General features: G+C 37.8%; 1 protein-coding gene across 5 annotated transcripts in view; it reads left to right on the top strand.

Moving 5' to 3' along the window:
- Positions 1 to 15,941, top strand: part of ATP8B4 (ATPase phospholipid transporting 8B4 (putative)) — a 315,343-nt gene that overhangs the window by 116,746 nt on the left and 182,656 nt on the right. For all 5 annotated transcript variants that reach the window (XR_013395574.1, XM_077939397.1, XM_028850904.2 and 2 more), the window contains 3 exons: positions 5,663 to 5,776; positions 8,473 to 8,571; positions 14,024 to 14,085. Coding sequence is in view for 4 of the 5 variants with exons in the window: in XM_077939397.1 (XP_077795523.1) it covers positions 5,663 to 5,776; positions 8,473 to 8,571; positions 14,024 to 14,085 (275 nt within the window). In the remaining variant the exon portion in view is untranslated. The remainder of the gene's footprint in view (positions 1 to 5,662; positions 5,777 to 8,472; positions 8,572 to 14,023; positions 14,086 to 15,941) is intronic.

Raw genomic sequence — 15,941 nt, 5'->3', positions numbered from 1 at the left:
TGTCAATTATTATTACTATTCATGATCGTTCCTTCTGCCACCACCCCGATCCAAGCTGTGCATCATCTCTCACCTGGACTAATTCAAAGACCTCCTCATTGCTCTTTTCATATCTGCTCTTGTGTCACCACTGATTTGTTCTCCACTTAGCTAGGGTGATATTTTAAAATAAAAATCTCAACAAGTTACTTCTTTGCTTAAGACATTTCAGTAATTCCCCCTTCACTTATGATTTTGGTCTTTATTAGTCTTTATAATAAAGACTCTTTTGGTCTTGATAATAAGGACTAAAATCCTTAGTATGTATTCTGAGGAACTACTCCATCTAGCCTGTTTGTGCTGACCTGTGCAGTCCAGCCTCGTAGGCCCTCTTCTAGATCCCCAAGTGTACCACCTTTTGCCCACCTAAGGGCCTTTGCATTAAAATATTTTAGAGAAGCAATGACGTTGCCTTCCAGGTGGAGGGTTCTCTACTGGTGTGACACTTCTCTCCCAACTCCGTTACCCACTCTGCCACATGTGAGATGAAATCATTGACCGGATGGGCCAATCTTGAAGGAATAATGGGCCTCAGCTCATCTTTGCCCTTCTCCCTTGTGGAAGCACATTTTCCACAGGGAACAGGTGCTTCCTCACGTTCATTTACGGGGAGGCATTTTCCCACTATGTGGGATCATGCCCTGGTCTGGCATCACCTGTGACTGTGAGCCCAAGCCTACTTCATCGTGGAATCTATGAACCTTCCTCCTCACTAACAAGCTAATGCCATGGCCTCTAGTTTGGCTTTTATCGGCACCAAAGAGACTTCGTGGAGTCTCCTCCTTTTCTTCTGGATTGGGAAGTTTCTAGTCATTCATGGTGGGAAAGTACTTCTGAAAGGATAGTGGTGAAGATCTTTCTGTGCCTTATTATGAAATGAATTGGACTCAGATTGGACTGTAGGCCCATAGCCTATGAAATGACTAAATATTAATGTGCCTGATTTAAGGTCTTACCAATACAGTACTCATATGCTTGGACAGGGCAGTGGAAATGGAAGCGTGTTTTGCTTTTGGTTGAAAAACAAAGAAAAGTAGACTGGCCCAGAGATTTTCCAGGAGGGGGAGCCCTTGTTCCTTGTTCCCATTCAAAGCTGTGAGGGTTTGCATCATCTGTGACTAAGTTACAACAGAACAAAAACAATCATTGCTATATGTCAAGCTCAGCAAATAGGAGAATATTGTCATAATTTCTGTTTGGCATTATTACTTTATCCCACAGAATTAACTCTTTACCTATATGGAACTCAGTTTTGTAGGAGAGTTTCTTTATAATTCCTACCGTGGTTTTGATGGTTGTAGACATTGTATATGTCCTTTTGGCAAGATGCTAGGCTAACCTCTATTTTAGTTTTAAGTTAGAAGGAAAATATAAAACAGGATTAGGAATACGACCTCTTTATTTAACTGTATTTTCTCCTTAGCTTTAATCTTCCCCATTCTTTTCTCCAAGTCCTTTCTTTAGAGAAACATATGATTGACAGTACCCACACCCTATTTTGCAGTGTGTTAACTTCTTGAGTAGTTAACGTACTACAATACCATCATTATTAGCTTTCAGAACAGTTTTCAGTACATCAGTGCGCATCAGACCAACTAAGCTGGAAACTCTTCTCTTGACATCTCTTCTTATTTTCCCACAACTTGTAGCACAAAACTGGACACCTTGATTCCTGGAAAATGTTGTATTAGTCTGTTTTCATGCTGCTAATAAAGACATACCTGAGACTGGGTAACTTATAAAGAAAAAAGGTTCAATTGATTCACAGTTCAGCGTGACTGGGGAGGCCTAAGGAATCTTAGAGTCATGTTGGAAGGGGAAGCAAACACGTCCTTCTTCACATGGAGGCAGCAAGGAGAAGTGCTGAGCGAAAGAGGGGAAAGCCCCTTATAAAACCATCAGATCTCGTGAGAACTCACTCACTATTGTGAGAATAACAGCATCGGGGTAACCACCCTAATGATTCAGTTACCTCCCATCGGGTCCCTCCTATGACATGTGTGGATTATGGGAACTATAATTCAAGATGAGATTTGGGTAGGGACACAGCCAAACCATATCAAATGTTAAAAATGGTCGTTTAACAGATGACCGGATTTTAAAAAAACAGATAGGAGTGATGGCTAGGAACCAGGGTAGGTTCACCTAAAACAAGTTACCCCAAACTAACCTAATTCAAAAAATATTATTCTGGGCATGTTGATTCTGAATTTCAGTAATATTTGTCACCCCAAATTTCTCATGTTATTTTCGTGGATAGGATAGAATTAAGCCTCAAAGAATATAGTTATATGACTTTACAAATGGTTAAATAAAACATATTTAATATGTTTTATATAATACCTGAAAAAAGTATTAACATTAATTTGTAGAGAGATCTCTGGTAGTTTGCCATAGCTTTATTGGTTTAATCAAAAAAATTTTTTGGTACGTTTAGCCTTTTTAAAAAATGTGTATTTGCCTACAGCTTTAGAAGAATATATAAAAGGCATGTGTTTGAAATTTTCTGATGACACAAAGCTGGGAGGAATATCTAATGCTTTAGATAGTACACTCAAGATTAATTTTTTTTTCATTAGGCTGGTGTAATAGGAAATATGAAAGATGTTATACAGAAATATTTTAAAAACCAACTATAAATGTATAGGAAGGGAAACATGATTTAATAGTGATTTATGTAGCAAAGATCTAGGAATTCTTGTTGATTAAAACTTAATATGAAGACATAGTGAGACACAATTGCCAGAATGCCAATGAAATCTTTGGACATGTCAATATAATAGTTCAGAACACAGAACATCAAAGTCCTTACCATACATAGACTTGTTGAGGCTGCTCTGCAGTTGTGTTTGGTTCTGGGCATCATGTTTTAAGAGAGATGCAGAGAAGCTGGGATGGATCCAGAAGAGCCTGACTGGGAAGAAATGCCTGTAAAATAAATCATGGAGAATAGTTGAAAGGTTTGGGAATGTCCAAGTCAGCATAAGTATTTATGGGAGTCCTATGAGTGGTTTTCAAGTATTTGAAGGTTATCAACATAGAAAGGCCTTAGACTTGGTCTAGGTGACCCCAGGAATGGAATTTGCTATGTGGCAAGAAGACACGTCTCAAAAGAAGACATACATGTGGCCAACAAATATATGAAAAAATGCTAAATATCACTAATCATTAAAGAAATGCAAATCAAAACCACAATGAGATACTATCTCACACCAGTCAGAATGGCCATTATTAAAAAGTAAAATAAAATAAAATAAAATAAAATAACAGATGTTGGTGAGGTTGCAGAGAAAAAGGAATGCTTATACACTGTTGATAGGAGTGTAAATAAGTTCGGCCATTATGGAAAATAGTGTGGCGATTCCTCAAAGAACCTAAAACAGAACTAGTATTTGACCCAGCAATCCAATTACTGGGTATACACCCAATGGAAAATAAATCATTCTACCATAAAGACACATGCACTTGTATGTTCATTACAGCATTATTTACAATAGCAAATACATGGAGTCAACCTAGATGCCCATCAATGGTGGACTGGATAAAGAAAACGTGGTACCTATACACCATGCAATACTACACAGGCATAAAAAAAGAATGAAACATGTCTTTTGCAGCAGCATGGGTGTGGCTGGAGGCCATTATCTGAAGTGAATTAACACAGGATCACAAAACCAAAGGCTGCAAGTTCTCACTTATGAGTGGGGTTAAACAATGGGTACTCATGGACGTATACGGCAGCAATAGACACTGGGGATTACTAGAGTGAGGAGAGTGGAAGGGTGGGGGTAATGGTTGAAAAACTACCTACTGGGTACTAATGCTTGTTACCAGGGAGAGTGGATGTCCCAGCTCTTGTCTAACTTGGAAGAAAGATTTCAACCAAGAGACAGTAGGAAGACAGTGAAAAATTTTATTGAAAAGAAATATAGTGTAAAGAGCTTATTGTAGGAAAAAATGGGTACACCTCAAAGGAGGAGTGGGATGATCCTGTGCGAAAACAGTTCCAAAGGTTCTGCGCAGGGAGCTTTATCATGTTGGACTTTTTCTGCAAATTACTGCCCCTGTCTCAAGTCTCCACCTTTCTCCTTTGCCTCGTTTTTCCCGCTTCTGCCTTAACTCCTCACCTAGGCTTGTGGGACCCTCCCTTACTGTTGGTTAATGTGCATGTGTGGGCTGGTGATCAATACAAATCCTGTCTGATGGTGGCCCTGCTCATTGCTACCATCCTAGAAAGGTTGTATAGTGGTCAAATCTATACCTGTTGGGCCTGCATATCTCTTTAATTTCCTTATCTGTCCTAATTTGTACTTGTGGTGCCAGGTTTCTCTTGGTAATGTCCCCTTTACCCGTCTTTTTCCTTTTTTTTTTTTTTTTTTTTTTTGGAGGAGTCTTGCTCCATCACCCAGGCTGGAGTGCAGTGGTGCAATCCCGGCTCACTGTGACCTCTGCCTCCTGGGTTCAAGTGATTCTCCTGCCTCAGCCTCCTGAGTAGCTGGGACTACAGGCGTACACCCCCATGCCTGGCTAATTTTTGTATTTTTATCATGTTGGCCATTCTGGTCTCGAACTCCTGACCTCAGGTGATCCACCCACCTCTGCCTCCCAAAATGCTGGGATTACAGGTGTGAGCCATTGTGCCTGGCCCCCTTTGCCCTTCTTATTAGCATGTAGCTAACGACATTCTGACATTTTAACTGCAGAATGAATGATTATTGGGGTGTCTTAAGAGGCATTCCATGGTGTTTCTTTCTGTATGGCTACCTCCTCTCTCTCCTACCCACATATGATTAAGTGCTCCCAACCCCCACAAGCATTAGAGATGGCATTAATATGCAAATTTTGGGTGGGCCCTCAGGTGTGAGCCTTCCCAGAGATTTCCTTTCCCAGGAGCTCCCCTCCTGTTCATGTCTAGCCCTCTACCCACTCTAACATGCTCTTTACCTGGTGACAGGATCATTCATACACCAAACCTCAGTGACACATAGTTCTCTCATGTGACAATCCTGCACACATGCCCCTGAACCTAAAATAAAATTGGAAAAAAAATAGTTGTTAAAATTAAAAAAAGAAGTTACAGGGAGGCAGATTTGAATTTCTCATAATAAGGACCATTCTAGCAATTCCCATTCTGAAATGGGGACAGGCTGCCTTGTGAGGCAGTCAGTTTCCCATCACAGGAGACCTTCTAAGAAGGACCTAGGAGCCCCTTGTCAGAGGTAGCTAAAGGGGTCATGCTTTGGGAAGGTGGACCAGATGATTTCTGAAGTTCCCTCCTGCCTTGCAAGCCCCAACAGGAAGGAACTCAGTACCTGCATACAGTAGGTACTCAAGCAGTGACTGCCAAATAGTTGAGTGCCTGACTCAAAAATCTCAGGGGTAGACTTTTGCATTTGATACATATTTTGTCACAGGTGAGTTTATGGCATGGACCAGTACTTTCACCTAGTATCAGGAGCGTATCATCTTGGAGAAAATGAAGGCTTTGAGTCACACAGAGTTGAAATTTCCTAGATAACTGGCTTATCTTTCTTACTCTGGCTCAGGCTTGTAGGTTTTAGAGCTGTTTCTGATAATGAGCAATGCCTTGCCCCAAACTAACATGATGCTATTTCTTTTTCAGGATAATCGTATCCACACATCGAAATATAATATTCTCACCTTCTTGCCAATTAATTTATTTGAACAGTTCCAAAGAGTGGCAAATGCCTATTTTCTTTGCCTTCTGATTTTACAGGTAATATTTAGGTTGTATTTCTTTATTATCTGTTTGTTTAAAGTGTTCATATGCTTTTAAAAAGTAGGTCAATTTACTTAGCTAAATGTTTGTGATTAGATAAAATCATCCTTTATCAGATTTTTAATCTTGTTGTTGCTGTTTCTCTTCACAAACGTGGGAGGGGTAGGAATGGTTAAAAAGTAGTACATTCATCATTTTAAACACTGAGGTCACTTTAAAACACAGCCTTGCACTTTATTTGAACCAAACCAGAGCCTAATAATTACTGTTCATAGCCTCCCTCCTTTCTTTATCTCCCTCTTACATCTACAGGGTGGGGATTGCCAGAGTTGAGGCAAAGAGTCTTAGCTGACTAAGACTGAGTAAGTTGCGGAGCTTAATTTCGCACATTTAATTTTCATTTAAGAACAGTGACATATTTTTAATATATGTAAAGTAAGTGATGATGCTATATATTATTTCACTGTAGGGTGACTACTTTTACAGTTTTGAATGGTTAATTGGTAGTTAATAACCTTTGCTTTTTCTCCCGTCTGACTAAAATTTGCCCTTAAATGAAATTTCAGATTTTATGGATATTTTGGGAAGGAAAAAATATAAATCAAGGAAACTACATACATATATACACATACATACTGTACACACACATAAATCATTCATGTTAGCCAGTTATTTACCTAGTATTTATGTTAGCGTACTTTAACCAGATCAAGCTGGTAGGTCGAGAATGGCTAAGAAGTAAGAAGATGGATTAGATTAATAGATTTGAGTACTGTTTTCTCTTTAATTGAATATCTATTTAAGAATCTTTATGTTTTAAGTGACAGAAATCTTAGTTTAAGCAAAAGACGAATATATTCATGGGTATCTCATTTCAAGTATTACTGGATTCATGGGCACAGTTTCATCAGGATGTGGCTTCTCTTCTCTGTTTTTTTTTTTTTTTTTTTTTTTTTTTTTTTTTTTAACACATTGACCTTTCTTAGGTAGGCCCTTTCTACTTGGTGGCCCTGATAGCTTCCTAGTTCCAACTCAAGTCAGAGAGAGAGAGAGAGAGAGAGAGAGAGAGAGAGAGAGAGAGAGAGCAGGGAGGGGAGGGGGAAGCGGAGAGAGAGAGAGAGAGAGAACGAATGAGGGAATTACTTTTTCTGTTGCTCCAGCAAAAGTCTTGAGATTAGTTCTGATTGGAGCTATATCTTCATTCCTAAACCTGTTACTGTGGCTCAAGAGTGTGATTCAGTAATTGGCTTAACCAAGATCATATGCCAAACCCTGGATCCATGGTAGAATCAGTTTCCTAAAATTATGTGGACAGAAAGTGAGGGGATATGATGTTTCCCTAAGAAATAGGAGTATATTTAGAAGAACTGGGTGCTGATCAGGAAAACAAAAGCCAATAATGAATAAACACCTTACTATTTATTGAAGAAAGCTTAGAGCCCAAGATTTCTCCTCCCACCTCTCCCCATGAAATCGTTTTTGGTTTCTTCAAGTAACACTTCACACCATTCCAGAATTTTGAATTCATTTCTCTAATGGCTTTTTCATTTGTGGCCAAAGGCTCTTCTTCATAGAATTTTATATATAGAAGGGAACTTTGGGATGGTTCAGTCTAACCTCTCCTTTCTTTATTGATGAAGAACTTAGACCCAGAGAAATTAGGTGGTAAGGCTTTCACTGTGAGTTGATGATGAACTAGGACTAGAATTTAGCTTTTCTGACACCAAGCTCAATATTTTTGCTGCTACATCAGAGGCTTTTGAGTTTTTTTTAAAAAAAGTCTTATGTAGAAGCTACTGTATAAAATTGATTTAGAGTTGTTTTGATGGGGCCTGATCTTTAGCCGCTGACCATCTCTACCCCATCCTTTCCTGCCTGATGGCCCTGAAGCAGCTCCAAAATGAATCCCATTTGAAACCACTTGTCTAAGAGATTTATGTCACTGTGTCTCTCTTATGTGGGTGGCTTTGGATGTATAGGCACAAGGGAATAGGCCTTGGAGTCCAAGAGACCTAGTTTCAAATTTTAACAGTATGTGATCTTGGCCCAGTTGCATGATCTCTTAGATTCTTCATTTATAAAATGGGGACATGATACCCAGGTCTGCAACATTTCCTGACTCCTGGTCACCATTCATAATGTAGTATTCTGTCTTGTGTACTGGGGGTACTATTTATGTGGAATACAAACCTTCTGGGATTATACAAAAGCAATGCTAGTAAGAATCTAACTCAGTGAACTTTTCCGAGGATTAAATGACATAATAAATGGAAAGTACCTGGCACAGTGTCTGGTGCAAGGCAGATGTTCAAATAATCTCTCTTTGGGAATTGGTAAAAAGAGTAGTTAGTAAAATTGTTAAAAGTTGAGATGAAAAGCTGAAAAAGATGGGTGAAATTTAACATATTGGAGAAGGTGATCATCTGTGAAAGATTTCAAGAAGCTTCTCCCTTGCTATAAAAATTTCAGTTTTCGGTTAGGTAGTTTGAAAACAAGTTCAATAATACTTCTACTTTATGTGTCTTATAACCAAATACAAACACTTAAATTATTGAAAGTCAATCTTCATTTGTAAAAATAAGTCAATATAACCCCATTAATTTCTGCTAAATCTTATAAAATTAAATGACACAATTTGGAAGATATATTTTCTAACTTTAAAAGCCCTAAACTATTTGGAATGTTTGTTTCAGCTAATTCCAGAAATCTCCTCCTTGACCTGGTTTACCACCATTGTGCCTTTGGTCTTGGTGATAACTATGACAGCTGTCAAAGATGCCACAGATGACTATGTGAGTATTTGCTCTTGAGCATTCTTGAGGTCTCAATTTCAGTTATGGCTTCTCAGAAATAGATAATGAAGATGCATTTGAAATTTTGAATGAAGTTATTTTGGTCAATATCATATAAAGCTATTTTGCTATTTGTTTGATGATTAATACAGGTACCATAGAACCAGAGCCTGTTTAAAAGCAAGAGGGTTTCAATAACTAGATTCACTTTCTTCTTTTATAGATGAGAAAACGAAAGCCTAGAAAGAGCTAATGATTTGCTAATAATATGACCAATTTGTGGAAGAGCAGAATTAGAAATCAACCTGCATTCACTCAGTGAAGTGTTACTTATTCTTCATCACATGTCTTTGTTTAAGTTGTGAGAGTTGGTAAATATTAGGTATTCTCATACATGCTTGTCGTTACATTAGGAGTTACAAAGTCAAATATAGTTGACCCTTGAATGATGTGGGGGTTAGGGACACCAATTCCCTGTGCAGTCAAAAATTCGTGTATAACTTTTGACTCCCTCAAAATCTTTACTAATAGCCTATTGTTGGCCAGAAGCCTTACCGATAACATAAACAGTTGATTAACACATATTTTGTATATTTATTATGCACTGTATTCTTACAATAAAGTAAACTAGAGAAAAGAAAATGTTATTAAGAAAATTATAAGGAAAAGAAAATATATATGCTATTCATTAAGTGGAAGTGGATCACCATAAAGGTTTTCATTCTTGTCATCTTCATCTTTAGTAGGCTGAGGAGGAAGAGGAAGAGGAGTGATTGGTTTTACTGTCTCAGGGGTTGCAGAAGCAGAGGAAGGGGAAACAGGAGAGCAGGCACACTCAATGTAGCCTTTAGAGAAAAAAAAAATCTGTGTATAAGTGGACCTGTGCAGTTCAAATTTATGTTGTTCGAGGGTCAACTGTAGCTTCAAAAGTCAGGAAACTAATGTAAATAAGTCAGGTATAAGGCAATAGATAGTTTTAAAGTCTGCATAACCCAAAGGAAGTAATTCTCAGTCAAAGACAAAACACAGTCTTGGGAAAACCAAACATTCTAAATCCAGACAAATTATATTTTCATCCTGAGTGATTACATGTGCCCCCTCAATAACTGTCTAAGCCAATGAGTTACAGGTTTATATTCCTAGCCCAAGTCACTCCTCTGAGCTCACACCTATATTTCCTGTTGCCTATTTTTAACCTATCTGTATCTTTAAAATGGTTTTCTTTTAGACAGTATATATAGTAGGGTAATAATTTTTAATAAAATCTGAAAATCTCTACCTTTCAATTGGAATATTTAACCCATTTATGTTTAATATAATTATCATTATGATTAGGCCATCTATCATCTTGCTGTTGCTTTCTATATGCCCCATTGGCTCTTTGTTCTATTTTTCTCTGCCTACTTTTAGATTAACTGAGAATTTTTTTTTTTGTGATTCCATTTTATCTTTATTATTGGCTTAACAGATATACTTTTTCATGGTTGTTTTAGTCTGTAATAGTCTATCTCAAGTAATCCGGCTTCAGAACACTGGCACTTACTCACCACACCCCTCTGTGCTAAGCTATATGGATAATGCAAAAATGAAAGAGACACAGAAACTGAAGTTAAAAAAAGCTTAACATTCAATAGAGGGAGATGGGTCATGTACATGAATAACAATAATATGAGATAAAAATGGTGTGAAATTCATAATTTAAAAGAACCAAAGTGCTTTGGTTCTTTGAGGAAGGAAGATGACCTTCAGTAGCTAGATTGATAACAGAGGTGGGATGTGTGAAAGAGAATTAGGGAAGACATTATGGAGAAAGTGGGAACCCACTCCTGCTAAGAGTAGTTGAGTATGGTAAAGACATATGGGAAGATTTGTACTTATCAAGTTGGTTTATGTGATGTTTCCTCATAGTTATCTTACATATAATTTTTTGATAAATCAACAATTTGATGCAAGTCATTTTAAAATAGCACACATACACACAAATAATGTACTTGTCTTCATATATCATTTTTTAAAGAATACACAGGATACACTCTTCATTTCTTAATGAAATTTCTAGCCTATTTCATGGTTCACATTTTGACTATAACCTTTGAGGTTAGTTTTTTTTTTTTTTTTGGAAACAGAGTCTCACTCTGTTACCCAGGCTGGAGTGCAGTGGCATGATCTCAGCTCACTGCACCTTCTGCCTCGCAGGTTCAAGCAATTCTCCTGCTTCAGCCTCCTGAGTAGCTGGGACTACAGGCATACGCTGCCACGCCTGGCTAATTTTTTGTGTTTTAGCAGAGATGGGGTTTCACTATGTTGGATTTTTTTTTTTTAATTTTAAATTTTTTTTTTTTTTTGAGACGGAGTCTCGCTCTGTCACCCAAGCTGGAGTGCAGTGGTGCGACCTTGGCTCACTGCAACCTCTGCCTCCTGGGTTCAAGCAATTCTTCTGCCTCAGCCTCCTGAGTAGCTGGGACTACAGGCACACACTACTACATCTGGCTAATTTTTTGTATTTTTAGTAGAGATGGGGTTTCACCGTGTTAGCCAAGATGGTCTCAATCTGACCTCGTGATCTGCCTGCCTTGGCCTCCCAAAGTCCTGGGATTACAGGCATGAGCCACTGTGCCTGGCCCCGGATTTTTAACAAACACATAGGATCCATCCACACTGATGAGTAATATCACATTAAAGTGGTTAGCTTCGAATGTTCCTGGAGTTTACTGATTCCTGTGAGGTTGCCATCGTTCAAGGTACTTTGGGAGCTCTTCTTATAGAATTGTCTTCTGAAGGTCAGTGTACAAGGTAGTTTTATGACTTAATGGCTTCACAGCTTTGGAAACAAATGCTACTTCTCAGCCTAATCAAAAACCTTATCAACCAGACATGCTTTCTAAGAGTGGCTTTCTTATATTTCAAAACATAAGACATCTCATTATGTCTTTTCAAAGGACATAGAACTCGATTCTCAAAGGATAGAGAACATTCTGAAGAACGGGCTATGAGCTCCAGAGGTAATTCTAAGAGAGGAAATTTCAACAATCATTTGAGCAATGGCATCTTTGGAGTAAATGTGTGGTTTTTCCATGTTATCTGATTTTTCAGGGAAATGGTACTCATTTAGATGTATGAGTTCCTACATATTGGCCTTAAAGGTCTTCATTATAGTCACACTTCATAGAGGAATAAGTGGTAGAGTAGAAAGTATATTGGCTTTGGAGAAAGACACCTTACTACCCTACCACTTCACTTTACTTTACTATGTACTGACAGTTTGACACGAGGCAAATGACTTAACTTCTCAAACCTTTCCTTTTCTGTATAACATGGCCAATGACACCAGCACTGTTGGGAAGACAGAATGAGATGATATGGGTAAAGCATCAGGTATAGAACCTGGCTCACAGGGAGTACATAGTGAATGTAGCCCTCTACTCACTTTCTTTCCTGTGGAAGTTCCCCTCTAAGACTTCATATTTATTTCTAGAGGAGAAATTGTCAATAATAGTCAGGCTGGGCTTGAAACTACCGTTTCTAATCCTTCCAGGCTCCATCTACTCCAATATCAAGTCCTCTTGGTAAAACCTGAGCAGAAGTAGAAGTGGTTGTATCTCCCAGAGAGTGGACTGCTCAGCTTTTAGGGGATGAGCTGACTGGTCTTTTTCTGTGATGTTGAGCTGGTCAATTTAGGAGATTTACATGACTAAACAAAAAGTCTCCTTTTGATTCCATTGCAGTTAATGCTTGAATGTGCCTTCACTTTTGTGATGTTATGTGCCAGTTCATTAACTGGACACCTTCACCAGTCAGGGTCTTGGCAAAACACAGAAGTCACCCTGAAATTGGGTGGATTGGAGAGTTTAATAATGAAGGGATCATTTACAAAGGGTGTGGTCAAGGAAAAGCAGCTATGACAGCAACATGGGAGGCAATACTACTAGACCTAAAGAGGCAAAGGAAGGAAGCAGTGACCAGACCTGGAGATGTAGTTGAGGCCTGTTTGTAGCAGCTGGGGCTATCTGTGGAAGCAGCCATTGCTAACCCAGCTAGAAGAAAGCCAGGGGATAAATTCCCTCATTTCACTCTTCTCTGACCCTCGAATCTTCTGCCAGTACTGTCTGTTGGCCAAATCTTACCACAAGTCAGAGGGCAACGACCACAGAGCCCAGCTTTTCATGGCACAGGGCAGACTGGAGAAGAATGCCATGTAGATATGGTGGAGGAGAGAATATTCAGCAACCCCTCCAAATTATGCACTCAGATCAAATAATGTTTCCATTTCTCTTGTTCTACTGATAGAAAGAAGTTTTCATGTCAATGGGTGATGTGACTTAATTTACTCCTTTACCAATATTATAAACTATTTTTCTGTTAACAAATGCTAAATAACTTTGTTTTCTTATTTTTACTGGTAATATCTATTAACTTATACCTGCCATTCTGAGTTTGCACTGGGCATAGCATAATAGAAAGATTGGGATGGATTTAGGAATGCTGTAGAAAAAGGAAAAGAGCTGGTTGAAGCATTTTATATTTTGTGATTTTGACACAACATTTTGTATTTAAGAAAAAAAGAAAACATTCTGATGATTAAAATCTATGAAATCAAAGTTTCTGTCTCCTGAACAGACTACCTCATTCATCTGTGCATGTAGGCTAATTTACTGAAATAACTGTATTATAGCCTATTACTAATGGTATTACCATTTTCTCTATATTACCTCTGTTTCTCTTACAGCCTACTGCTACTACCTGATCATGACATTTCACATAGAAAGACTTACCTGAATGACTGCTAATTTATGAGCCTAGTAGAGAGCTCTTAATAGATTCTTTCAAGCTATGTAAGATACTTACATTACTGGAGTATACAATAAGAAATACAACCATTTGGACATAAATCACAAATCTGCACCAAATGTGTTTCAGTATTGGATTCTAATTTTTGTTTTAAATGCTCAGTACTTCATAAGATCACTGTTAACAATTAGAATTTCTGGAGAATAAAAATTCATGTTGTTACAAATAACTTCTTGACTTCAAAGAAATCCATAAAACAGAAAGAATGATGTTCTAATAAAGCATTGAGTACACATGGGAGAGAAATGGAAGCCCCATTCCTTGTTAAAGACATCAAAATTAATACATGGTTTTCTCTGGGACTATAAGGTACAGTAGAGAGCATATTGTCTTCTTAGAAGCAACTAAACATGTGCGGAGATTGGAAGAGTACGTGGCTAGCCTTGTTGTTTCATTGGTGACATCCAGAGTGTAATGTAGCGAGAAGCGTTTTGATTTAGATTTAGAACATGTAGAGCTGGGTTCACAGTAAGCCCAAACAGTGTCATCTTGGACCAATGACAGCACTGTTTAAGTGGATGAACTCAAAGTATTGCCAGTGTGCTTATTTGGGCTGACAAAGTACCTTGTAATGTATTTTCTCACAAACACTTTGATTTTTCAGTTTCGCCACAAGAGTGATAATCAAGTGAATAATCGGCAGTCTGAAGTGCTCATCGACAGCAAGTAAGACATACGTTCTTTGGGTTATTCTGAAAACTTCTAGGACCCTGAAACAGCTCTTGACAATTGGTGACATTCTCTTTTAATTAGATATATGATTCTTTTTGCCCTTTATTAAAAATTGAACTTTAATTCCATTTTATCTTCATGGCTTTCTTTTATGTTTAGCAAATGCTTCTGCTACCCACTCAACTTTGACTTCAGATTCCTTTGGAGTACCTTTTGTGGAACACAGACACCTCTTTGTCACTTTCGATTTCTAGATCCAATACTATTTAGAATTGGTGCCTGTGGGGTTTTGTATGTGGCAGATGTTTCATGAGTGTGTGAATTATTTAATTTGGTAATTTCTGGGGAATATTGTAGAGAGACTTCTGACACGTTACTGTATCAAGTGATAGTGATAAGAATTTTGTATTCACTTGATAGTGGAATTTAGATGAGCCACCTACCATAGTACAAATTTTTCATTGCTTTTATATTCATCCATCGATGAAGAAAAAGTATTTTTGGGAACAGTACTAGAATCAGAAATGCTTTAAAAACACATGTGTTTATACACAAATGACAGCAAAAACACCTCCAGAAAACTTAGCAGAGGTAATTTTAAAACTTCTTTCCATGATTTTTTACTCTCTTTTTCACTGTCCACCTCCTTATTTTTTTGCTAATGATAACATGTGGCAAAGTAAATTTTAATGATGTACTTAAATCTGGCAGTCAATCACATCAGGTAATGATTTTGAATCATTTGTGTACTGTGAAGAATGTAATTTTTAAAGAGAAAATCATAAAATGAATTAGCCATATGTGAGGGAAAATGCTAAAGATATCAAGAGGGGCTAGGTAGCCTAGGAAATCCATGGTGATATTGAAGTAATCTCTATAACTAAAATATTGACTGATTACTAATTACATAATGAATACCTACAGTTTTTCTTTTGACTTGTTTTAGAAAATGATATAAAAAGGACAGTGAAGAAAAATGATCTCAATCTAAAACCATAGTTTTAGAGACAGAGCCTTGGAAAGTGTGATCCTGGTGTGACATGGATAAGCCATAAAGGTGCCTGGACCCCCATGGTTCAATTCCAGGTTAACGGGTTTTGAATCGTTGCCACCACAGTGTGGTGTTAAAAGTATGCATTTTGCACTGAGAGACTTAAATATGAGTTTTGTCCTTCTCTGAATAATTCTGTGGTCTTGGGAAAGTTTTTAATCTCTGTAAGCATTGGATTTCTCCTCTGTAAGGTGGGGTTATAATGGGTTCTCTCCCATGGATGGAGTTGCTGTGAAGGTTAAAGGAGTTCTGTAAAACGCTTGGCCCAGTGTCTTGTGTGTTGTTAGCATTCTCCATGTAGTCTTGTTACTTCTTTAAAAGGCTCTTTAGAAGACAGAGTGTGTGTGGTTTTGGGTAGTACTGCTGCATATCTTGACTTTCTCAAGTCTGAAAGTTCTGACTAGGTATTAGATCTGATGTTAATACGTTCCTTTCCCAAGGAACATCTAATCATCAGTCTCATTACTTTGAAGTCTCATCTCATATAAAGTGTGTTAAAAGTAAATACACTTGCATAGTGAATTTGAACTAATAACTCTAGCATATCTTTTATTGTCTCTCAAATTACCGGTCAAAATACCTGGATTGTGATAGATGTTGGGGCCTCTATTTAGAGGCCATGAGATTAATCCAGTAATTTAGATATTCAGAAATTTGATGACTATATGTCTCCCACACATGGTGGCTATCATTATCATTATCATTATCATTTGAAATAGTGTTAGTGTACTTTCTTGTGGTTTTATTTAGCTTTTTGTTAATTCCTTGTGAGATAGTATGTCTTTATAACTCAATATGG

Source organism: Macaca mulatta, chromosome 7 (genome assembly GCF_049350105.2).
Source record: "Macaca mulatta isolate MMU2019108-1 chromosome 7, T2T-MMU8v2.0, whole genome shotgun sequence".
Classification (NCBI taxonomy): domain Eukaryota; kingdom Metazoa; phylum Chordata; class Mammalia; order Primates; family Cercopithecidae; genus Macaca; species Macaca mulatta.
Note: the sequence above shows the minus strand (reverse complement) of the source record. Positions and strands in the feature narration are given on the sequence as shown.